Source organism: Kogia breviceps, chromosome 19, assembly GCF_026419965.1.
Source record: "Kogia breviceps isolate mKogBre1 chromosome 19, mKogBre1 haplotype 1, whole genome shotgun sequence".
Classification (NCBI taxonomy): domain Eukaryota; kingdom Metazoa; phylum Chordata; class Mammalia; order Artiodactyla; family Physeteridae; genus Kogia; species Kogia breviceps.
The window spans coordinates 1,431,795-1,457,074 of NC_081328.1; the positions used below are offsets into that span (position 1 = coordinate 1,431,795).

The following is a 25,280-nucleotide window of genomic DNA, read 5'->3' on the forward strand; positions in this document are numbered from 1 at the left end:
ATCCCTCAGGCTCTGAACGTTTTCCCTCATGACTTTTCCTCTCTGCTCCTCAGACTGGATGGTTTCACTTGCTCTGTCTTTGTCTGCTGATTCTTTCCTCGGCCTGCTCAGATCTGGTTCTGATACCCCAGCAAACTGTTTATTTCAACTACTGTACTCTTCATCTCCAGTATTTCCGTAGAGTTCCTCTTCATAATTTGTATCTTTTTAGTAATAGTCTCCATTTGTTCATACATCATTTTCCTGGACTTCTTTAGCTTTTTAAGCATATTTAAGACAATTGATTTAAAGTATTTGTCTAGTAAGTTGAATATCTGAGCTTTCTCAGGGACAATTTCCTTTTTTCCTCTGACTGGGACATACTTTTTTCTTTCTTTGCATTCCTTGTTATTTTTTGTTGTTGTTGAAAACTGGATATTTTGAATATTATAACATGATAACTCTGAAAATCAGATTCTTCCCTCTCCCCAGTTTGTTGTTATTGATTGTGGAGAACTGACATTTTCTGTTTTGTGTGGGGTTTTTTGGTGACTTTTCCAAACTATTTTGTAAAAACTGTATTTCTTGCCACGTGTCATCACTGAACTCTCTGATCTATTATCTCAGTGGACAGAAATTTTCATAAAAGCCTGGAGCCAAAAAGAAGAAGAAATAACCCTTCTCCCAGTCTTTGCAGACTGGATCTGACCTGGGGTGCTCCTACAGTGCTTGGCCAGGCCACCTAGGACTCTGCTTCATCTCCTGCTTATGCAGAGCCTACAGGTCAGCTAGACTTGTAGGCCTAGGATCCTATGAGATCCCTTCTGTGAATGCATCTGGCCCTGGGCACGTTCACTGTAGTCCAAATACCGTGGTATATGCTACAGTCCTTCAAAGCCCTTATTCCACCCAGTATCTTCCTCCTCAGCCTCCTCCTTCCCAGGCCTTTTAGTACATCTGCTGATATCCTTGTCCACTGACCCTTGCCCCAGATGGCTAAGGGGATTCTATGTCTTTAAATACTTTTGACAGTCACTTCCTGAAAGTGGATTTAACCTGAGGGGGCGCAAAACCAAGCAAAACCTCAGCACCAGTACCTTAGGGAACTACCAGATTGGTTGAAACTTTCCAGCACAGTGTTTGAAAACAAAGTCCACATTGACCCCTGGCTCAGCATGTCACCCCAGGAACATGGGTTGCCATTTCCACAGCCACCTGTGTGCAGGGCAAGGGGGGATGGTGGGTGGGAAGGAAAAACCACCACAATCCCCTCTTACTGAAACTTAACATTTTTTTTTCCTTCATTAAACACTCCCCTGGTTGCTGTAAGCTCTTGGTTGGATTCCAGAGTTCCAAAATAAGTTAGCTCTGTCAGTTTTTGCTTAATGGTTGCTTTTGTGGAGGGACTAACCCCTTGAACTCCCTATACTTCTATTTTCTGTTGCTGTCTTGCTTTCTTCCTCTGCTTTTTCAAGACTTTCAAAATTAGTCACTTGTTTTGTTTCCAGTTACTTCCTATTGTGAATAGTGCTGTTAAAAACATCTGCAGAGGGCTTCCCTGGTGGCGCAGTGGTTGAGAATCCGCCTGTCGATGCAGGGGACATGGGTTCGTGCCCCATTCCAGGAAGATCCCACATGCTGCAGAGCAGCTGGGCCCGTCAGCCATGGCTGCTGAGCCTGCGCGTCCGGAGCCTGTGCTCTGCAACGGGAGAGGCCACAACAGTGAGAGGCCCCCGTACGGGAAAAAAAAAAAAAAAAATCTGCAGAGAAACTGCATATTTTCCCCTTGGGAATGATTTCCTTGGAATTTATTCTCAGATGGGGAAATTCCAGGCCAAAGGAAAGAACAGTTGCCCAGCTCTTGTTAAATATTACCAATTGCTCTAGAAGGATTGGCTTGACTTACCATCTTTGTTTTTCTCTTCAATCTGTTGGCAACTGTCTTATTTTTTATTTGACTCATGTCTACTCTTTACTGACTGTCTAACATGTGCCAGATGCCTTTATCTGCTATCTCTTTCTCTCTCTTTTTTAAATCTGCCATCTCTTAATGCATCTCCTCAAAGTAAGTATTTTCATTTTCTAATGAAGAAACTCAGAAAGTTCAAGTCTCTAGAGGTCACACAGCCAAAGGCAGATGAGGGCTCACTGGCCAGAACATGCCTACATGTTCTGTGAGCCCTGTGGCTCCCACACTGGGTGATGACCTGCATCAGGAATGAAAAGTATATACAGGGCTTCCCTGGTGGCGCAGTGGTTGAGAGTCCGCCTGCCGATGCAGGGGACATAGGTTCGTGCCCCGGTCCGGGAAGATCCCATGTGCCACAGAGCGGCTGGGCCCGTGAGCCGTGGCTGCTGCGCCTGCGCGTCCGGAGCCTGTGCCCCGCAACGGGAGAGGCCGCAGCGGTGAGAGGCCCGCGCACCGCAAAAATAAAATGTGCTCGATTGTATGTACTTCCCCTTCGCCAAAATCACATCTATCCTGACCTTCCCCGCTGCCTCTCTGGAGCAGTTTCTCAGATCTCTCTGAAGTGCTGGCTCCCAGGCTGCAGTCCTCGTTTTGCTCCAAATAAAACTGAACTCACAACTCTCACGTTGTGCTTTTTTGCGGAGACAGGCTCCAGACGCGCAGGCTCAGCGGCCATGGCTCACGGGCCCAGCCACTCCGCGGCATGTGGGATCCTCCCGGACCGGGGCACGAACCCATGTCCCCTGCATCGGCGGGCAGACCCCCAACCACTGCGCCACCAGGGAAGCCCATGTGCATTTTTTTTTTTAATCCACAAAGTTAAAAAGCAAAACCCAAAGAACAGGCTGGAGACTGGCTTCTTGCCTCTCCATTGCCACCTGACGGCCGCTCTGTGAACTACAGCCCCAGCGGCGCGGCTCCTGACAAGGCAACTGTTGAGCGCCAGGGAAGCAGGTTCACCAGGACTTTAAGGAGAAGAAAAGTCCAGCCCATCAGCCAAGCCCTTTCCGCGTCCAAAACCCACGCTTTTTCGTCACAGGACGAAAAAGCGCTCAGAACCAGCAAGGACGCTAACGGCCTCTGAAGTGGGTTGGACCAGGTCACCAACCAGGCACCCCCATCTCCGGTCTCGTCTCTCACAGACGCCAGAACCCCAGCCCCAGAGTCACCTGCCTATGAGGCTTCGCCTTCGCTGGGTCGATGCGGTCGCTGACTCACCTCAGGGCCAGGTGTGGAGCATATGACTCAGGCAGGTCTGTCAGAGCCCACGTTCCCTGATTGGTTCAGGGGTGGGCATGTGACTAAGCCTGGCCAATCAGAGCAAGCCTTGGGACTATCGCTGAGCATGCTGGGGCAAAGGCTGCTGCACGGAAGCAGCAGGCTCGGGAGCTGGTCGTTGGCCTGCGGAGCGTGGTTCTGCAAAGGGAAGCAACCCCGAGGAGTAGCAGCCAAGTGATGGAACCAGAGCAATGGGGCCTGGCTGCATGCTTTGATCCCTGGGTCCAAACCTGCCTGACACGGCCCTATTTGGTTATGTGGAAAAGTTTTTTGTTTTTTTTTCCTGTGCCTGAAGGAAGGCAACCGAAAGAGGCTAATGGCACGTGCTTCCCGAAGAATAAGTACTTGGATTGGAGGGAGCGATGGATCCGGTAGGTCAGGAGACGGGGGCGGGGTGCTGTGCGAAAGGGGGCAGATCTGTGCGATGACTTGAGAGCAGGGAGCTTTAAACAGGCAGAATCAACTCACCGGTAAACCACACAGGAAATGAAAGCAGGAGGTGAACACCTCCATTTTAAATTTTATTTGTTTTGATTTCCCGTAATAAAAATTTTCAACCACTGAAGCACTGGAAGAACAGTTTGATTAACTCATTACCTAGATTCAACAAGTGTCAGCCTTTTGTCATATTTACGTTAACTTTTGCTCTTAAACTGACTGGAGGCCACCCCTCGGCTTGCTGTCCTTAGCTATCCTGGCACAACCTGAGATGTATGGGCTGTATGTAGCTCTGCTGGAGAATGCAAGTGGCCTCTTTACCTTCACAGGCCCACGGGACCAGCCTCATGGGACCAGTGGCTCCTCTGCTGAAATCCCCTGGGACTAGAACCTGCCCCATATGCAGGGATCAGGGAGATGGAGAGCTGTATGAAGTACTGCTGTGCTTCCCGTTCCACATCCTTTCTAAGTCAGCTAGGTGCTGTGTGAGCATTGTATAGTGTGACCTTGATGGTCAGCCCTAAACCAAACCCACTGCCGAGATCTCGCGTGAGTTTCACCTCTGAGCACTTAGGCATGCGTCTCTTAAACATGAGGCTATCCTACACAGCGAAAGAGGCATTATCACATGCAAGAAAATTTAAAATTCTATAATGCCACCTCACATCCAGTCTATTTTCAAGTTTCCTCGACTGTCCCCAAAGTATTCATTATAGCTGCTGTTTAAAAATAAGGATCCAATGGAAGATTGTCGGCAAAGATTCTCTCCTTGACCAAACTTCACTCCGGCTCCTCTGCGTCCAACTTGGCCCCGTCCTTGGGCATATCCTCCACGAGCCCAGTTTTAGCAAGAATCCTGCTAAGTCAGTTTGGCCAGAATTTCCCCCCTTGATATCTGATCGTCCTGGATATCTGACCAAATTCCCCTGGCCTGCCTTCAGCAAAAATCTTGTTTAGCCAGAATCCCCCCTTATCCCCGATGTTTCCTTAATGATTTTACGTTCCCTGACCCCCACCTTTGTCGTATTCCCATGTTTCCTCCTTGTAATTCAGAGTTGAGCTCAGTCTTATCATGAGGCCCCCTTTTCCCCTGTCGACTTAAAGAAATGGCACAACGTGAGAGTTGTGAGTTCAGTTTTATTGGGGGCAAAATGAGGGCTGCAGCCTGGGAGAGAGCACTTCAGAGAGCTCTGAGCAGCTGCTCCAGAGAGGCAGCGGGGAAGGTCAGGAGAGATGTGCTTTGGGCGAAGGGGGAGCCCGTGCAATCGAGCACATTTTCTTTTGCAGCAGGTTTCTGCCCGCCACGAGGAGCAGTCGTCACCGTGAAGGAGTTTTGTGCTTTTCTAGATACGAGAAAATACAAGAACTGGGCTCATAAAATCGGCTCCTGAAAATATCTAACTCTCTGAAGACCTGTTCTGCCAGTTTTTCCCAGAGCACAGAGGACCTCATTTCAGCTCTCCACCCTGCACTCCTTTCCGGGGTTGGGGGGCGGGGTGTTGACAATCAGCAGCTGCGGAGCACAGGATTTGATCCTTGTAGATTACCGATGGCAAATGCCAGTGGCGAGTGCCAATTGTAGCGGACACCCCCTGTTGCAATAGTGAAGTAAAACCTGCTTTTACCACTTTAACTACGGGCAGGCTCTGGATTTCTTTGACGTTGTGAGACTGGAGACTTTTATGAACCAAACCCTAAAGCGGTGTAAATTACCTCTGCACGCATTCCATTGTCCAGAACACTGTCACATGGTCCCACTAGGAGGAAACTGGGACAGGTAATTTATCTGCGTGAGGCATTGTTTTTGCTGCACGAAGAGCATATCACAGAGGTAAACGTTAATGGCTATTGCTGGTTGCCCTCCTAGTACCCATTTTTCCCTCCTACTATTACCCCAACTTTTGTATCCTGAGGGAAATTGACACCGCCTTTGAGTATGGCCGGCAGAGGGGACGTGAGTTCAGACTAGACTCCAAGGTGGGCAGCTGGAAGCCATTACAGGTACTTATGCAAATAAACGACATGGTGAAAATATATTTTTTTAAAAAGGAACTCATCGAGATTCACGTATAAAATGCCCTTTCAGCCTGGGGCAAGTGCAAACAGGCTGCCCCAACTGAGAGAGTCTGTGACTCCCCACCCCTAACCCAGCCGAGTCAGGCGTTCACACTGGCTCGAAGGGCAGGTGTGTGAATCAGAAATGATCTAATGGATGAAGAGGTTAAAAGTGGGGGAGGGAGAGGAACTTCTGATGATCCACCACTTCCTGGCTCTGTGACCTCAGGCAAGTGACTCCCCCGCCCCACCCCACCCCCCAGACTGGTTGCACAAGAGCTAACAGACACAACAGCTGTCTTGGGTGGGGTCTGCTTCGCAGAGAGAGCTGCCTGTGGGTTTCTCTCTCAGAGGAAAGTGGTGGAGGATTGCATTATTGTTCACAAGCATGCACTGCCATTTTCTGCAGGAGTCCTCTCCGGCCCTGCTCCATTAAACAGCACTCTTGGTCACCTGCCTTCCTCTGGCCAATGGATGCGTTAAAGAAAAAATGATTCATCCTGACCCCCGTTAAAGACTGGTAAGGCAGGCTTTATTCAAGAGGGGTCATCCGGATAAGTGGGGATTTGCAGTGAGGAAGAGGGATAGGGCTCACCACCCAAGCACGATGAGGTAAAGTGGGAATTTATAACTTAGGAGCCGGGTGGAGTCCGTGGATGGAAAATTGATAAAAGGAAACAGGGGTAAGGGAGGATCCTGGCTAAAGGAGATCTTTGCTGGAGAGAGGTCGGGGAGATTGCACATCACCTGGGGTTGGTGGAGGATGAAGAACTGGATTAGACATGGCGGGTGATCAGGTAACAGAGGATGGGGGATTCCGGCTAAACGGACTTAGCAAGACTCTTGCTAAAAGTGGACAATGCAGAGATGAACACTGAAGTCTACAGGTCGAAGGCTAGTTGAAAAAGAACTCAGAGGAGCCTGAGCGGAGTCTGGTCAAGGAGAGAATCTTTGTCAGATGCGAGCAAAAGTGACGTGTCACTTCCCAGCAGTAGCTTTACTGGTTGATGCATAACTAGCAACAGTTCTCTCTTTTTCCTCTGCTGTACAGGGAACGTGCCCCACACAGGGGCTGCTCCTTCAGGTTGGGGCATCAAGTGTGGGTGATGTGCATTAGAGCTCCCAGGTGACCCACGATGGATTCATAGTATGTGAAAGGACTCTTTGTTGGTAGAAGCCTAGTGGTTTGGGGCTCATTTGTTACTGCAACAGAACCCAGCCTCTCCTGACCTACGGAGAAATCTTTATGTCCATTCCAGTGGTGCTTCCCAGACAGGACAGTCCGTCTGTTGGCAGCTCTGACCAGCTTCCTGAGGCTGAGACAGAACCTGTTTCCCTGCAGCCTCTGCCTTGGCCCCAGCTCCAGCCTTGGCCATGAACGGGGCCCAGCTGCTCCCTCCCATGGGACCACCCTGCAGTGATTTACAGATGAAGGAGCCTCTGCAGGGTCCACGCTCTCAGCTTCCAGGAAGAGCTCCCACTTTGTCTGGCAAGCTCTTTTGGCACCAAGTCCAGGAATTATGACCGTTTCAAGGGCCTTCATTTATATTTGACATCTAAAAATCCATTTTGTTACATCCAAAAAATTTTTTTAAAGCCTGTAAAACCAAGATTAATAAATGTTTAATTAAATGCCTACAAAATATAACATTCTAGTCAATTTCTTCATCATTAAATCTCATGTTCATAAAACTTTCGGGACAGCAGAAAACATGTGGCTTAGATTTTCTCATTTTGCAAGAATTCCCCACAAAGTAAGATGAAAGGTGATTGCTCAGAAACTACAGTCTGAATGAACTCATGCAGCAAATGCTGTGCATGTGTTTGCAGTCCGCTTAGAAGCATTTGTGGTGGACGATGGAGAGGCCGGATCCTGCTGGCTGACCCAAATCTGCGGGAAGGTGGACTGCAAGGTCAGGGTGAAGGCCAATCCCCACCAAGTACTTGTGTTCGGGAGGACGGAGCATCTTTTTTTTTTTTTTTGGCTGTGCCACATGGCATGTGGGATCTTAGTTCCCGGACCAGGGATTGAACCCGGGCCCCCTGCATTGGGAGCGCGGAGTCTTAGCCACTGGACCACCAGGGAAGTCCTGGGAGTAAGCATCTTGATCTTCATCCTGCTGGCAGCCAGGGCCCTGCTCTCCCTCTGCAGCCTGTCCAGGATACCGGGGTACGTGGTAGTCCAACCAGACAGCACCATGAAGGCGGACAGGTCCTTCTGGATGTGGACGTTACCCTCGATGATGGAGTGGAAGGTGGTCTCATGGGTGCTACGGGACCCCAGACCCAGGATGGAGGCCTGGAAAAGCGCCTCTGGACACAGAACCTGCTCCTTGTTGATGGCGAGCACCTGACCGTCAGGTGGCTCACAGGTCTCCTCAGGGAGGAGGAGGATGTGGTGGCATCTCCTGCTCCAAGTCCAGTGCCACGTAGTAGAGCTGCTGCTGGATGTCACACGTGACTTCCCTCTCAGCCGTGGTGGTGAAGCTGCAGCCAGGCAGCATGAGGTCCCAGCCAGCCAGGTCCAGACGCAGGAAGGCTGGGGCAGGGCATAAGCCCACGGAGATGGGCACCATGTGGGCGCCCCACCTCCCCGAGTCCACAACGATACCAGAGGTGCAGCTAGAGGCATCGCACAGGGACAGCACGGCCTGGATGACCACGGATATGGCGTGTTGAGTGTCTCGAACAGGATCTGGGTCATCTCAAGGCTGGCCTTGCGGTGGTGGTGGCAGCCCCCTGGGCCAGCATCACTGGGTGGTCCTTGGGGGCCACTCCCAGCTCGCTGTAGAAGGTGTGGTACTAGGTGTCCCTTGTGTCCTCTCAGTTGCTGATGATGCTCCACGGAGTACTTGAGGGTCAAGATACCCCGCCTGCTCTGGGCCTCCTCCCCCACCCTAGCTGTCCTCCCGCTCCACGCGCACCATGACGCCCCGGTGTCGGGGACGACTGACCATGGACTGGAACACGGCTGGGGGCGCGTCATCCCCAGCAAAGCCAGCTTTGCACGCGCCAGAGTCGTTAGGGATGACCGGTGGGCGATCCTTCTTCCACTGCGGTGCGCGGAGAGTGGGTAGAAGTGGGAGAGGCGGGAGGACAGGCCAGCGACCGCGAGGAGGCGGTGGCGCTGCTAGTGGCCCTTGGTGGGGTGCAGTAGGGTCCCCGCCCTGCCTGTGATGGAGATGGCTAGTTACCTCCCCAACACCCCGTCGTCCTTCACCCTTAGCGGTCCTAGAGAGTGGTTCCCAACGTGTGACCGCTACACAGCAGCATCGTTATCCATGGGAACTTGTTAGAAACACAGTTTCTCAGATTCCACCACAGCCTTACTGAGTCAGAAACTCGGGGGTTGGGCCCAGCACTCTGAGTTTTAACAATCCCTCCAGTTGATTAGGACATCCGCTCAAGTTTAAGAGCCACTGTCACGGGACTTCCCTGGTGGTCCAGTGGCTAAGACTCCAGGCTCCCAGTGCAGGGGGGCCCGGGTTCAATCCCTGGTCAGGGAACTAGATCCCACATGCCGCAACAAAGAGTTCTCATGCCACAATGAAGATCGAAGATCCTGCATGCCGCAACTAAGACCCAGTGCAGCCAAATAAAAATAAATAAATTTTTTTTTTTTTAAAAAAGAACCATTTCCAATACTCTCTGAGAGCCACAATGAATTCAGCAAAAGACTTCATTTCCCAGCACTTCCTCTACTGCTAGATGAGGCCATGGGGCTAAATGTGGACAAAATATGTGTTGGAACTTCCCGGAAGTGTCCTTAAAAGGAAGAGGCCCTTCTTTGGAATTCTCCTCCAGCTGCTGACCTGGAATGCAGTTGTAATGGCTGGAGCTCTAGCAGCCATTTTGAATCACGAGGATGAAGCTTAACATTCAGGGATGGTGGAGTGGTGAGCTAATCAGAGCCTGAGTCTCTGGGACCCTGTGAAGCTGCCATATAGGAGAGAGAAATAAACTTCTGTCTTACATAAGCCACTGTTACTTAGTTTTCTGTTATATGCGGCTGTGTTCTAACTGATGCACCACTCTGGTTGCCTTCCCAGGATCAAAGGCTGAATCAGCAGGAGCCCCTGTTCTGGCTCTTCTGAGTTCTAAAGTCTGGCCCATGCCTGCTTCCTCACCCTCCTCCTGGGTTCATACTCGTTCCCTCACCCTCCTGCTGGACAGCGGGCTGAGGAGGCGGTTACTGCACTGTCCCTCCGTGCCCCTGACTCTGGGTCCGTTACAGTCCAGCCTCTTCTCAGCTAAGTCTTCCTCTCCTGCCCCCATCCATCACCCTGCCATGGGTGGCCTGGCTGGCGGGTTATGCCTCTAAGTGCCCAAAGAGAAGTGAAAGTCACATGTCAGGGAAGCAGGTGGGATGAGGAGGCTTCGCAGAGCTGGGTGTCAGTGGGGTCAGGATTCAGCAAGCAGAGCTGCGAGGGGAAGAGCGTGAACAGAACAGCAGAGGTGAAGACACGGAGGCCTGAACACAGTAGGGGGGTGAGGGACGGGCGGGGGAAGCGGTGCTTGGAGGGAAAGAGGCAGGAAATGAGTGCGGACAAGCACACAGGGATTGGCACGCGGGACGGAGGACCTGCCCTCAGGGCCAGGCCAGTTGCTACCAATAAACTTTGTAATCGTCGTACGGACCACTGTCGTGCTACAGGACACAACAGAACTTTTCCGCCTTTGTGAAAAGTTCCTTCTTGTCCCTTTGCAGGCCTCCCTCACCTGCCTCCTGTCCCCTTAGATACGTTTCCCGGGAATTCCCTACGGAAGGAATCACACAGTCTGCAGTCTTTCTTGTCTTGCCTTCTTTCACTCACACAAAGTTCCTGAGACTCATCCAGGAGCAGGATTCCAGTTTATCCATTCCCCAGCTGAGGGATGTGTGGGTTGCTTCCAGTTTGGGGAGACTGTACAAAGCTGCTGTGAGTATTCATGTACAAGGCTTTTGGATGGACATTCATTTTCATTTCTCTTGGGTGGATACCTGGAAATGGGATGGCTGGGTTTTATGGGAGTTCCATGTTAAACTTTATAAGAAACCACCAAACTGTTTTCCAGAGTGGTTGTACCGGGTTAGATCCCTGCCAGCAAAGTGTGAGTGTCCTAGGTCCTCTGTACCCACACCGGGATTTGCTATTGTTAAACTGAATGTTAGCCATCTTCGTGCGCGTTTAGTGATATACCATTGTGGCTTTAATTCACATTTCTCTGAAGACTAATGATATTGAACATTTTTTTCATGTGTTGTTTTTTGTGGGTTTTTTTGCCACTCATATATCTTCTTTATTTAAGCATCTGTCCAAATCACCTGCCTATTTTGAAAGCTGGATTATTTGCTTTCTTACTGTTGATTTTCTTGAGGTGAAATTTGAATAACGTGTATTCCATCATGGTCCATTTTAAAGGGTACAATTCAGTGGCATGTAGTTCTTTCACAGTATTGTACAACCAGCACCTCTGCCTAGTTTCAAGATATTTTCATCACCCCAAAGTGAAAATCCATGGCCATTAAGCAATCACTCCCCAGTTGCCCTCCTCCCAGCTCCTGGCAACCACCAATCTGCCTCTGTCTCTGTGGATTTACCTATCCTGGACGTTTCATGTCAATGGAATCATACAGTTTGTGGCCTTTTGTGTCTTGCTTCTCTCACTGAGCTTCATGTTTCTGAGGTTCATCCACACTGTGTCTTGTGTCGTAGGCTCTTCCTTTTATTGGATGAATAATATTCCCTTGTGCAGGAGCTTCCCTGGTGGTGCAGTAGTTAAGAGCCTGCCTGCAAATGCAGGGGACATGGGTTCAAGCCCTGGTCCAGGAAGATGCCACATGCCGCAGAGCAACTAAGCCCGTGCACCACAACTACTGAGCCTGCGCTCTAGAGCCCGCGAGCCACAATTACTGACGCCACGTGCCACAACTACTGAAGCACACGCACCTAGAGCCCGTGCTCTGCAACGAGAAGCCACGACAATGAGAAGCCCGCGCCCCACAACAAAGAGTAGCCCCCACTCGCCACAACTAGAGAAAGCCCGCGCATAGCAACGAAGACCCAACACAGCAAAAAATAGAAGCAAATATAAATAATTAAATTTATTTTAAAAAAATATTCTCTTGTGTGTAGACACCACACTTGTTTACCCTTTCATCTGTTGATGGACATTTGGGTTTTCTCCACCTTTGGTTATTATGAATAATACTGCTTTTCACGTGTGTATACAAGTATTTGCTTGAGCATCTGTTTTCAGTCTTTTTGGGTAGATGCCCAGGAGCACAAGCGATGAGTCACATGGCAGCTCTATATCTGACTTTTTGAAGAACTGCCAAGCTGTTTCTGAGTGGCCACATCATTTTACATCACCACCAGCAATATAGGAGGGTTCCAATTTCTCCACAAGCTCACCGATACTTGTTATCTTTTTAAAATAAATTTATTGATTTATTTCGGGCTGTGTTAGGTCTTCATTGTTGCGCATGGGCTTTTCTCTAGTTGTGGCGAGCAGGGGCTACTCTTCATTGTGGTGCACGGGCTTCTCATTGTGGTGGTTTCTCTTGTTGAAGAGCACGGGCTCTAGGCGCGCGGCTTCATTTGTTGTGGCTCGCGGGCTCTAGAGCGCAGCCTCAGTAGTTGTGGCGCACGGGCTTAGTTTATCCGAGGCATGTGGGATCTTCCCGGACCAGGGATCGAACCCGTTTCCCCTGCATTAGCAGGTGGATTCCCCTGCATTGGCAGGCGTGTCCCCTGCATTGGCAGGCCTTAATGAAAGTACTTAAGAAAAACCAGAAAGGACTTCCCTGGTGGCGCAACTAGAGAAAGCCCGCACACAGCAACGAAGACCGGATGCAACCAAAAATAAATTAATAAATTTTAAAATAATAAATAAATTGTTAAGTGGAATAGGGAGGTTAAAAAAAGTCAAGTGCTTATCTCTCCATGGTGAGACAATGGCAAATATCTTTTAAATTTTTTCTTCATGTTTGTTTGAATTTTGTATAACATGTAAATATTACTCATCATGAAAGATAATGAAGCTTTTCTCATGCGGGAGGGTGGTTAAAATAGGAGAAAATCCGGAGGATGAGGGAAAGAACACAATGTGGGAAATTTCCCAATTTCCCTGTCTAGTGACCAGGCCCCTGGCCTCTGCAGCCTCCAATGGCCAGACAAGCTGCCACCCTCCTCCACTTGCAGGAAAACCAAAGCCTTGTTTATTCATTCCTGATGGCCAGAGACATGAAGGTGGAGAGGCAGCTGCAAAACTCACTGACTCCACGGAAAAGTCATTTCCACCCAGAATCTCCACGCAGCTGCTGATCTTAGCGCCCATTTTTCAGACGGGGAAACTGAAGCTCAGAGAGGGGACTTCACCTCTCTGGCTGAGGTCATTTCTGCAAAGAGGAGGCTGGACGCAGACTGGGGGTTTCTGGCTTGCCACTCCACTAAAAACCTTTATAAAACTATAGCAAAGATGCTTTTCCTTCCTTTAAAAAAATGTTGAAGGGAAATGTCTTAGGATCAGGTGTCTTGATTCATATTCTATGTGCAACAGTTTGGCCCTTGAATATGGTCAATGATGTGGTACAGGCAAACCGAGCACTTCCATAATATACAGATTCTGCAAACCTCTAAGTGGGCAAGCGATTATCAAGCTTAGCAACAGGCTAACCAAAACCAAATTAGAGTGAAACTGACCCCAGTCTTCTTTAGATTCTGGTTTTGCTCCTTTCTTTCTTTCTTTTTTTTTTTTTTTTTCGGTACGCAGGCCTCTCACTATTGTGGCCTCTCCCGTTGCGGAGCACAGGCTCCAGACGCGCAGGCTCAGCGGCCATGGCTCACGGGCCCAGCCGCTCCGCGGCACGTGGGATCTTCCCAGGCCGGGGCACGAACCTGTGTCCCCTGCATCGGCAGGCGGACTCTCAACCAGTGCGCCACCAGGGAAGCCCCTTGCTCCTTTCTTGCTCATTACCCATAGATGTGTCTCAAGATATCTCCAAACTCAGAACCTAAATAAAAATATTTATTATTATCTCTCAATTTTCTGTGGTTTGATTGGGCTCAACTGGGTGGCTCTCATTTGTGGTCTCTCATAGAGTTGCAGTCAGGTAGTGACTGGGGCTGCAGCCACCGGTGGGTCATCTGGGCTGGATGTCCACCATGGCTCACTCCCATGGCCTAAACCCCAAGGATAAAGAGGAAGGGAGGGGCTTCCCTGGTGGCGCAGTGGTTGAGAATCCGCCTGCCGATGCAGGAGACACGGGTTCGTGCCCCGGTCCGGGAGGATCCCGCGTGCCGCGGAGCGGCTGGGCCCGTGAGCCATGGCCGCTGGGCCTGTGCGTCCGGAGCCTGCGCTCCGCGGCGGGAGAGGCCGCGGCAGTGAGAGGCCCGCATACCGCAAAAAAAAAAAAAAAAAAAAAGAGGAAGGGAGATGAGACATCAGCCTATGGAGGATTTCAAAAGAGTCTTTGGAAAATCGAAAGTAGATGGAGAAGTGGTATCTGGTGTAATAGAGCAAGGGAAACTGTAAGCTAAGTGCCTCCAATGAGGAGAAACTGACTGGTTGAGAAACTAACAATTTCATTGCCAAATGCTGGGAGCGTGGTATGTGGGAGCTAGCTCATACTGGCTCAGCAAAGACAATTTTTAAATTATCAGGAATATTGTCCCTGTGTGGTGCAAATACTATACAATTCTGTGCTACTGCCCTCCTCCTTTCCATGGGGGTGTGTGTGTAATTCTGAGATCACCCGTGGTACCGACATTTCTTGCGTACCACACTTGTGCCAGGTACTGTGCTGGGTACCTGCAAATAGGGATCAGCAAAAGAGACAAAGGACCTGCCTGTAGGGGCTTATAGTCTATAGGGGCTCGGGTGGGAATATTTATAAAATGATCATCCACATAAATACATAATTAGCGATCATAAGACTAACGAAGGAAAAGTACTTTTTTTTTTTGAGAAGGCGAGTGGTTTAGAGAAGGCTTAAAAATGACAATTGTGCTTAGATGTTTAACTAGGAGTTAATAAGGGGAGAGGGCAGCAGGAGGAAGAGCATTCCTGGAGGCAGGAACAGCATGTGTACGTGCCCTATAGCTCAGGGATGGAGGAACAGGCTGGTGGGAAAGAACAATGAGAAGTAAGCAAGGGAACACGCAGGCACCTGGCTTCAGAGGGTGGAGGGAAGGAATATACTGGCTCTGTAGCCCACTGCGGCGCGAGATTGCGTCTTCTGGGCTCCCATTGGCTCAGCGGCCTGTCCTTGAAGCGAATCAGCGAGCCGAGAGGGATGAGTGGCCCTGATTGGTCAGATCCAGTCACGTGCAACCTGGAGTGCTGGGTAGAGCCAAAGCAGGTTGAAGCAAGGAGGTGTGGTGCGTCAGGGCTGGGTCTGTGCAGTAGCAGTGGGTGAAACCAAAGTCCACTTATCGAAGTAAGGGCATTCCGTTTTGTACCCGAATCTGTCTGTGGGCTCACGGGCCTTGTTCTTCACAGAGGTATGACCCCGTGAAGCTGTCAGGCAAAGGAAATGTCTTAAATGACTCCATTTGAGTCCGGCCGCTTCTAGCTGGCCGTGCCACCTCTCACGAACGATTTCAAGGCTTTAGTGAAAAGTCCAAAGCAGAACTGGAGCTGCGATGTGGTATAGGGTCTAGCTTAGTGCAGACCGTGGTGCCAGACCGCCTGGATTAAAGTTCTTGTCCATGTTTGTTTGTCCTTAGGTAAGTTATTGATATTTAACGTCAGGGTGTCAGTTGCCACAACTATTAAAATGGAGATAATAATAACACCTACCTCATAGTTCTGTGAGGATTAAATAAGGTACAGTTAATCTATGTTAAGCACTTGGTCTGACACATGGTAAGTGCTCCATACATGTTTGCTATTATTATGTTTTATATATATATTAAACATACTTAAATATAAGGAATTCAGGCAAGCACCAATTCCTTACTTTGTGATAAAAGAAGAAAGGGCAACAAAGCAAAAATAATAATAATAACAACTGAGGGTTTTCTATGCACCAGGAACTGTTTTGGAAGCTCCGCAGGTGTTATTTTACTGAATCCTCACAACAACCCCTGAGATGGGTGCTACTAGCATCTCCATTTTTCAGTTGAGGAAATTGAGGCCAGTTACAGGCCAGTAAAGACTTGAACCCAGACATTTGTAATTCCAGACATCAAAGTCCGCAGTCGCGGGCTTCCCTGGTGGCACAGTGGTTAAGAATCCGCCTGCCAATGCAGGGGACACGGGTTCAAGCCCTGGTCTGGGAAGATCCCACATGGCGCGGAGTAACTAAGCCCGTGCGCCACAACCACTGAGCCTACTCTCTAGAGCCGGAGAGCCACAAGCCTGGCCCCACCCCTCCAGTCAGCCTCGCCCCACCCATGGCCTCGCCCGCCCATGGCCGCCTGGCCCGCCCATGGCCCCGCCCCTCGTCCGTCCTGGAGTAGTCCAGCTAGACTCGAAGGCCCCACCCCTCCCCTCTGTGGGCCCCTTCCCTGCCCCGCCCCTCACCGCCCCTCGGGATGGTCCCTCCCGAGGCCCCGCCCCACGTGGCCCCGTCCCCTTGAGCGGCCCCGCCCACAGGCCTCGCAGTCGCTGAGGACGCAGTTTTCGGCTCGGAGTCGCCATTTTGCTCTTGGAGCGGCCGGTAGTGCTCAGGCGCTTTCCTCATTCGGCAGCGGAGGCTGCGGCGGGGCCGGGGCTGGGGTCGGGGCCAGGTAGGCGGGCGGGATCCGGCGACGGTGGTGGCGCGGCCGGCGGGCCGGCCCTGCGGGGCACAGGTGCAGGGGCGGGGGGCTCGTCGGGGACCCGGCCGCGCGCAGCCCTGAGCCCGGTCCGTTTCGTCGGGGTCTGCGGGCCTGGGGCGCGGCCGGTCCGGGACCTGCGGCTGCGGGCGGAAGCCCAGCCTCACGCGCAGACTGACATCCCTGGCGGTGCTGGGCTGGCCTTGCGGCGCGGGCCTTTTCTGTTGCCCCGCGGAGCTTGAGCGAGGACAGGGATGTAGCTCTAAGGCTTTCTTCTGCTTTTAAATGGTTTCCAGCAATACTGCACAGTGATGATACCGATTTTTCCCACCTTTTATTAATATTGACGCGGTTTGGGTGTTTAGCTTTTGCAAGGAATGGGAGATTAGGGATGGGGATTTGGGGTGTGAGAAAATGTGATTTATAATGTTTAAAATTGTTCCATGCACAAATATAAGTAATTCACCCACATATTGAACCCCACGGAGTCCTACCCTTCTTGTCCGTATTCCTATCCCGACCTCTTCTGTACCATTATTACCCAGTTTGGGTTGGAGGAGATTCAGTTCTGCTCTTACTTAACGTAAGCACTTTCGTACAGTCCCGGATATTTACCGTTTTTATTGTATTGACTGTATATTCAGAGTTTTACTTAATTACCCCATTATGTAACTTTTGCATATGTTCAGTGTTCCTCCTCTGAGAAAAACCGTGCAGTGACCGTCATTGAGCTTTTTCTTTCTTTCCGTAGAATAAATTCTCCAAAGGGGAAATACTGAATCAGAGTTAGGTGTTCTTTCTTTGACACGTGGTATAAATTGTTTTCCAAACAAGGCGTGTTTACTACGCACATTTTTCTAAATCTGAGTGTTTGTCGGGCTTGCTCCCTGAAATGCGGGGTGTCGGGTCACTCTCCGTGGTGTTGGGAGACAGGCTGAAGTTGAGCTGGTGTCTGCTGCTTCCGGGTGGGCAGCCTTGAGGAGGTGCCTTCATCTTCAAGCGTCAGTTATCCTGTGTCTCAAAGGGGACTTGTAGTACCTGCTTTATTGAGTGGTCATAAGAATTCAGGGCACTCGGAAAATGGTATTTAGACGAAAGAAAACATTCTGATGAAGAGATAGCCAGGTGCCTGGGGTCACAGAGGCCTGGAGGATTAATTACATCTAGGCTTCACCCTTCTAATTCTCTTCGATACTGACGCTCAAAAAGCAATTTTTCTTTGAGTGAGGTACGTCACTAATAAAAATAGTAATTCTTCATACTTTCTGACACCTTTTAGTTTGCAGACTTATTTCAACTCCATGTGTTAATAATCATTGCAACTCAGTGAGGTCGGGCTTTATTCAACAGACATTTGTTATTTGACAAACATTTGTTAAGCCTCTCCCTCTGCCAGGTACTATTCTAGGCCCTGGGTGTACAGCAGAGAAAATAATAGTGGAAAAAATCTCTGCTGTCCTGGCCCTTAAATTCAGGTGAGGGAAGCTGTTTTTAACCAAGCATCTATCTCTGCTGTCGGGAAGGGGAAGGCCAAGGACTCGTAGCTGGTAACCAGGGGAGGCAGATCAGGTCTTCACACTGTGACTCCAGCCATCTTCAGATGGGAGGTATTTACACAGCAGACGCACTAGATGGAAAGCAACACACTTTGATGCCAGCCTTACTCATCAGAGATGTGCACGAGTCGTTTTGAAATGGCTGCCAGCACTTGCAAAGCGAGTGGTCTTTCAGAGTGCTTTTCTTCATGAGACTTCACAGATTTTGCCCAGTCTCAATCAGAGAGGAGTGTGATTGCTTTTCATAAGGTTCTGAGATTCTCCGAAAAGGCTGTGGTTTCATGTGTTGTATCTAATTCTCACACATTCTAGCGTGAATTTAGGATAAATGTAAAAGCAACTGTAGTTTATGGGGGGGGAAATGGGAATGTTCTCTTTACTCTCCATTTCACACTATAGCCTTGTAGTAATGAGCCTTCTGCCAGCCCCATCCTGGTGATTGTCTTGTTTACGAGGATAATCTTTAAAACTCTTTTCTTAAAGCTTGGTAAAGAGCGCAACTTGAATTTCCAATAGGAAAAGGAGAACTAAAACTAGCAACTAGTTTTATTGTTTGACTGACGTGTGAGATGGGTAGTCACAGAACATGACTGTACTTACTGATAACTGTTTCCAAATGGGCTCCCAGCCTGTGCCATTTTGAGGTCTTAGGTTAGGTTTCCATTATTGAAACCTGGTATCTGGGGACTGAAACCCTAGAGACCATAGTCAGTGATGAAGGACATTTAAACCATGACCATTAATGAAAGGTTCTAGGAAGAGAGGATACACAGAGGCAAGAGAGCCATCTTGAGATAGGTCGAGGACGGCAGTGGGGAGAAGGAGTTTGGGGTTTCCCGTAAATCTTCAAAGAAAGGACAAGGCTCAAGACGGGGAGGCTGCTGGGAGAGCAGTCTGCGTGTTCTGAGGAAGAATTTGGAATGGCTGGACCCTCAGGATGTGGGCATCAGGCCCGAGGCTGTTCAGGTATCAGGAGTGGCTCCTTGGTAGGAGTCCTAGAGATGGACTGAGTTACTTCCAAGATCTCTTCCTTCCCCTCCGATAGTTTGATTCTCAGTGTTCCACGTCCTCTCGAGAACACTGTTGTCCTTTAAGAAGCTTTTTATTTGAAGGTTAGGGGATGTGTGTGCTCGTTCGGTAGATAACCAAAATGTGAACAAGTTGACTCATCAGAGCTTCCTTTTACCAAGCGTATCCTGTGTGTGGGGCACTGTGTTAAGTGCTGTACGGGAACTAATCTTACAGTGACCCTGTACGGTCAGTATTCCCAGTTGCATGGATGAGGGGGTGGAAGCCGAGAGTGACTAATTTACGTGAGGTCTCACGGTGAGTTAAGGGGAACTAGGAGCTAAGATGCAAACCTGGGTTTGACTCCAAAGCCTGTGTTCATAACTACAGGAGAATGAGTTTTATGTTCGTTGTGGTTTCCTTTTCCAGACTCTGTTCCTAAACACAGGCACAGGAGAGTTGAGAGGTGGTGTTAGAAGTCACCTAGGATCTCCTCCGATTCGGAGTGTTGATGGTTAAATACTATTTCTTTCCTTTGCACCAGTCACCCTGCCCCACGCTATGCTGTAAAGCTGGCTCGGCACACTTTTTCTGTAGAGGACCAGGTAATATTTTAGGCTTTGCAGCCCATACTTAACTCTAGCACTGCATCCACAGACAACTTGCAGACAGTGAGCATGGCTGTGTTCCAATACAGTTTTATTTACAGAAATGACCTGTTTGGGCCCGTGGGCTGTACTTTGCCGACCCCTGCTCCAGAGCCACTTTCCACGGTACACACCAGTGGCCCTTCTTGGTCTCCTTGGGGCTTTGGCTGGCTGTGCGTACACTTCTGTTTGTAATTCATAGGCATTAGGTCGAGTGCAGTGGGATGGCCTGTGTTTGCCTCTGAAGAGGAAGTGTGCCCTCCTAGCCTGCGTGGGGGGCCGTGAGTGACCCCCCTTATGACCCACCGGCCCCCACGGGCAGTTACGGCCGAGAGCGACACTGTCGCACATGCGTAAGGAGGCCTCTCTGGGCTGGTGACCTGCGGGGTGGGGCGTGCCTGCACTTGCACCAGGGAGCGCTGGCAGCAGCCGGCAAGGACATGACGGGTCTGTGCTTTCCACCTGGGATCTTGAAGTGCCTTGCTGGTCAAGAAAGCAGAGGATAGGTAGATTTGTACGATGATCCCTTTTTATGTTAGAAATGAACTTCTGTGTGTCTTTTTTAGGGGATCACATGTGTGAACGTGTAACAGCCTGATGCTGTCTCTTTCAAACTAGTAGAAACTGTCAGGTCCAAGGACGTGGGTGGGAAGGAGCCTGGGATCAGAGCTAGTGACATTAGCCTAAACTCTCATGTTTCCGTTTTGTTTACAAGGAGAATGTATTTGTTTGTTACTTGTGTAATTTAAAGTTAAGAATAACAAATAAGATAATCGGCTTCAGCCTTTTGCTCCCATCCACCAGCCTTCCCAGAGCCACCCCCGTAAACGTATGACTGGGGCAATGTAGTGGGCTTGCTGGGAAGGCGCCTCCGTCCCCAAAGGCCTAGAGGATTGTTGTCCTGCATCTAACCCACGCGTGCCTTTCCCCGTAAGGACACTCAGCCCAGAGAGTGCCCGGAGGAGGAGGAGAGCGTGGAGGGTTCTGATGACCTCCAGGCCAGGCTCTTTCTGTCTGTGCCCTGCTGCGGCTGGTCAGTTGCGTGGCTGACTCACTTTCCTTCAAGGTTATTGTTACCCGGTCAGCCTTGTGTTCCAGTTGAGGAACAGTGCAGATGACAAGGTCAGGCTTAGGCAGGACCTGGGGCAGCTGCAAGGCCAGGGGGAGGTTTCATGGTGAACAGGCATTACAGGGAAAGCTGGGCATGGACGGGTGTTGTATTCATTGTTTAAGGATCAGTCAGTCCTTGTCCTTGCTAATGGCTTTGCCATTTTTCTGTGTGTTAATCCAGGAGGAATTTTGTTGTCAGAGACTAAAAGGAGGTTGTCATAATTGACTTTAAGCAGCAAACAGTAAAACACTGAGCTCTTCAGCTCCACCTTTCTTGTAAGTTTATCATTTATTCCCAGTGGTCATGAAAATAATTGAGTCATATGATAGCATCTTTCCATAAATTTGGAACCCTAAAACTCAAATAGACTTTCTATTTGTCTATATACATGTTTAATGTAAAAGACCCCATCATGGTAAAAACTAATTTCCTTCAGCTTAAGTCATTCGCTATCAAAAAATTTTCAGGTCTATTTCATATCATATGACAGTTCTTAATATATTTTGTATCTTTGCAGGCTCTGAGAATTGGAAAACCAAGAAGGTTTTGATGTTTTGCGTGGCGCCACCTGAATCAGAAGCCAAGATGAACATAACCAAAGGGGGTCTGGTGTTGTTTTCGGCAAATTCTAATTCATCATGTATGGAGCTTTCAAAGAAAATCGCTGAGTGAGTATAATCACAGTATTAAAATCTGTGCTCATTCACTGTGTGGTGTTTGCCATTTGCTGACCGCATTGGCGCTGATTGTTACATTAGAAAGCAGATATTTTATAGTTAACGTGCTTATCATCTGGGTATTAAAGGCTCGCCTTCTTGTAAACTGTTGTCACGGCTGCACGTTCATTCAGCAGACATTATTGAGTGACTCCTGAGTGCCAGAGACTGTGATAGGTGCTACATATGGGTAGAATTATTTGAGTATAAACAACAATGAAGGGTATATACTATATGAAGATAGTTTTTAGATTACAGTTCAGTGTGATTTTAGTTATTTATTAAATAAATATTGAACCCCTACTGTGTACCAGACCTTGATCTGGATACTAGGGAGTATCAGTGAACAAGCCAGTCAGAACCCTTCCTTCTTTAGTAGAGGGGCCAGGCAAGAAGCAAGTCAGCAAAACAGACAAGCAAGATCCCTTCAGATGGTGGTAAGCGTGGGGAGAATGGAGAGGCCAGGGCAGGTGGTTCTGCCTTAGCGCTCACGTGCCTTTGAACCCTGGGGATGGCATGTGAATTGAGAAACCTGAATAGGCATGAAGTGAAGGTCTGGGGCAGAGCCCTCCAGGCAGGGGAGAGGGCGGGAATGTGGCTGGAGGGCAGGGAGCCCAGGTCGGAGAACCGGGACCCTGGAGAACCAGGACAGGGTTGAGAGGCCTTCTTGGGTTGGCGTAGGGTGGGGGTGTGAGGGGTTAGGTGACTGAACAATTCTACGCCCACCTTAAATCTCGTAATAGGAATACCTCTGTTTTTAAACATTTGTCTTATTTTTATCAATTTCTAAATCATCCTTAATAGTAAAGATGTTGCATCTGTTCTATTACTTTTTCAGCGTTTTCCCTATTTCTCTTCTCTAGGCGGCTGGGGGTGGAGATGGGCAAAGTGCAGGTTTACCAGGAGCCTGACAGAGGTGAGTGACCCTGTGCTTTCGTGACGGTGGCCTTCTTGTGGTACGTGCCGCGCTGGCCCAGTCCTCAGCCTCCGTAGCTGAAACAGTCGGCCTCAGTGCAGTTAGTTCTGCAGGCAGGAGGACAGGCAGGCAAGGTGGGCGAGCGCGGTGTTCCCGCTCCCGCTGATACCAGCTCGACAGAGAATTCTGGGGCGGTCACATCGGGGGGCTTAAAGTCTGGTCCTTAGACATCATCCGATAACAGCTGCGTGGGTGCGTGAACCAGCTGTTCAGCTGAAGGAAGCATTAGCTCGGCGCTTGGCTGGATCCGTCCCCTTAGGCGGGGCGCGTATGCCCTGTGTGGCCACGGTATCGGGTGGTGGGTGTTCTTTACCCCAACCTGCACCGCCTTGGACTAGACTCCATGATGCCATGTCAGCAAGTGCTTTTTGCTAACTGATATATGATGTCGTATAAACACCTCAGGTTGTGAAGATCACGTGTTATTTAGCCTTTGTGCTTTCGGTAGAAATGGCAGATGTTTGAAATTCTTCTAGCAGGAGCGACAGATGACCTGCATAGGTGTGAGAGTCAGACAGCTTCTCCTTGGCAAGTTATCTTAGCTGTCTAAACTGCAGAGAATTCGGGCTGTTCTGAGGATTAAGTGGGATAATTTGTGTGCCTAACAGTTTCTGGCACATAGTAGGCACTCAGTAAATACTGGTTCCCTCTCCTTTTCCACTGCAGGATTGTGTCAAATACTTAAATATTAGAGAACTTACAAGACACTTAGATGAAAAGGCACAAATGTGCTCTTCCCCTATTTATTTCTCCATTACTGCCTCCTCTTCCCTATCTGCCAAGATGCCCCATGTGGCTTCAGTGGGAAGAAAGTATAATTGAGGGAAATATACAGGGAGTTTGGAGCAGCTTTTGCTGCTGAAGGGAATTGGGTGAAGTCCTTTGTCTGGTGTAGGAGGGGGGCTGAGGGGGGCCGGTGGCAGAAGACTCAGGAGAAGCCTGTCCGCCTCCGGGTTCATGAACGAGGGGAAGGAAGGAGGGAACTAACGTCTGTAGAGTCCTTACCATTACCAGGTACCGAGGAACCGAGTTCAGGGGAGACGTTGGGAACGAGGCCCCAGAGGGAACAGAGTCGGCCTTCAAAGCTGAGTCTCCCCGTCTCCAAAGCTCGTTCTCTTTCCATGGCACCACACTTTTTTGTAAACATGTCCTCTATTTTTTTCCAACATTGCTAATGAAAATGTCCAAACCTATAAAAAATGTGAAAGAGTAGTGCCATGAATACCCATATGAATGAGTACCACCCAGATTCAGCAGGTAACACTTTGCTGTATGAATGTGTGTTCGTGGGACCATTTGGAACTGAGTGCAGACGTTGACACTTAACCCCTGAATACTTGACCATGTGTCTCCCAAGGAGGACTTTCTCCCATGTAGATACGCTACCATTGTCACATTAAAGAGATTAATGGTAATTCTCTATCATCTAATAGCTAATGTACGTTCTAATTTTCCTCGTTGTCCTAGCTGTTCTTTGTTTTTGTTTTTATAAATTTATTTATTTGGTTTTTTACTTTTCTCTGCGTTGGGTCTTTGTCGCGGTGCATGGGCTTCTCATTGCGGTGGCTTCTCTTGTTGCAGAGCACAGGCTCTAGGAACGTGAGCTCAGTAATTGTGGCTTGCAGGCTCTAGAAGCACAGGCTCAGTAGTTGTGGCACGTGGGCTCAGTAGTTGTGGCTCACGGGCTCTAGAGCGCAGGCTCAGTAGTTGTGGCGCACGGGCTTAGTTGCTCCACGGCATGTGGGATGTTTCTGGACCAGGGCTCGAACCCGTGTCCCCTGCATTGGCAGGTGGATTCTTAACCACTGAGCCACCAGGGAAGTCCCTGTTGTTTGTTTTTTAAACCAGGATTCTTGGTTCAAGTGAGGTGTTTTTCATATCTCTTTATTTCTCTTCTAGACTAGGGCGGTCCCTTCACCTTTTCTTTTTTTTTTTCCCACAGCACTGACTCTTTGAAGAGTTTGTCTTGTGGAATTTCCCACTCTGGATGTGTCTAATTGTTTCCTTGTGGCTGATCACAAGTGTTTTGAGAGTAGGGACACTGGGCCTTATTTATCTTCACTTTCACAATGTTAATCTAACATTTGTGCCTAATAGGTTCTTAATTGTTGCTGGTTGAATGAATGAGTCTATCATTTCCTGTAAGGATACTGGGCTCAGAGCAGACCGGCACTTGCTGTTTATGGACAGGAAGTGAGGAGGGGAGATTTACTTGTTTTAAGTGACAAGTGTGATTCCTTCTTAAGCATGTCGTATAACTTAACCTGTTTAAAAAGTGTGATTAATCGAACTGTGTTCGTTATCCTTCATAGAACTGAAAACCTAGTGAGTTTTGAAACAGTTCCAGTTTCCATATTTTACAACATTGGGGAATGCTGCAGGGTTTTTTGTGTGTATTTTTTAAAGTTATGTGCCTTGTTCACCCTTCTTCTCTTTTCCCCTTTTCCTGCCAGAAACAAGAGTACAAATTCAAGAGTCTGTGAGGGGGAAAGATGTTTTCATCATCCAGACTGTTTCAAAGTGAGTAACTTATCCATCAGAAATGTTGCTTTCTGGGTCTCTGTTTGGGCATGAATGTTTAGAATAATAAGAGTTGCCTAGACAGGGAGAATTACGATTGTTTTAAAGTTGCCATGATCTTACTCTGCTAATTTTTCTGACATAGCTGCTGACTTTTTTGTGTTCTTTCAGGGTTCACAAGGGTGGGAATAACCAAGTTTTGGGGTGGAGGCGCTTAACGATAAGAGAGCCTATGACGTTTGCTCTTGGTAGCCAGAATTTCATAAACTTTGTAGGGAAGCTCTT

General features: G+C 49.0%; 1 protein-coding gene, 1 long non-coding RNA gene and 1 pseudogene across 3 annotated transcripts in view; 2 read left to right on the forward strand and 1 right to left on the reverse strand.

The window, feature by feature from the left end:
- Window positions 1-3,285: 3,285 nt before the first annotated feature.
- LOC136793198 (uncharacterized) lies at window positions 3,286-5,297 on the forward strand. The gene is made up of 2 exons (XR_010838164.1): window positions 3,286-3,597; window positions 4,952-5,297. It is a non-coding gene; the product is annotated as an uncharacterized lncRNA (long non-coding RNA).
- Window positions 5,298-7,554: 2,257 nt separating this feature from the next.
- On the reverse strand, window positions 7,555-13,039 carry LOC131746292 (actin, cytoplasmic 1-like; annotated as a pseudogene).
- A 3,250-nt stretch (window positions 13,040-16,289) lies between these two features.
- PRPSAP2 (phosphoribosyl pyrophosphate synthetase associated protein 2) overlaps window positions 16,290-25,280 on the forward strand; it is a 38,714-nt gene continuing 29,723 nt past the window's right edge. Inside the window, exons 1-5 of one of the 2 annotated variants that reach the window (XM_067020809.1) lie at window positions 16,290-16,434; window positions 20,964-21,058; window positions 21,301-21,451; window positions 22,363-22,415; window positions 24,929-24,995. In XM_067020809.1, coding sequence (XP_066876910.1) covers window positions 21,333-21,451; window positions 22,363-22,415; window positions 24,929-24,995 — 239 coding nt within the window. In that variant the 5' untranslated portion in view covers window positions 16,290-16,434; window positions 20,964-21,058; window positions 21,301-21,332. The remainder of the gene's footprint in view (window positions 16,435-20,963; window positions 21,059-21,300; window positions 21,452-22,362; window positions 22,416-24,928; window positions 24,996-25,280) is intronic. The other variant, XM_059048462.2, reaches the window with a different exon arrangement.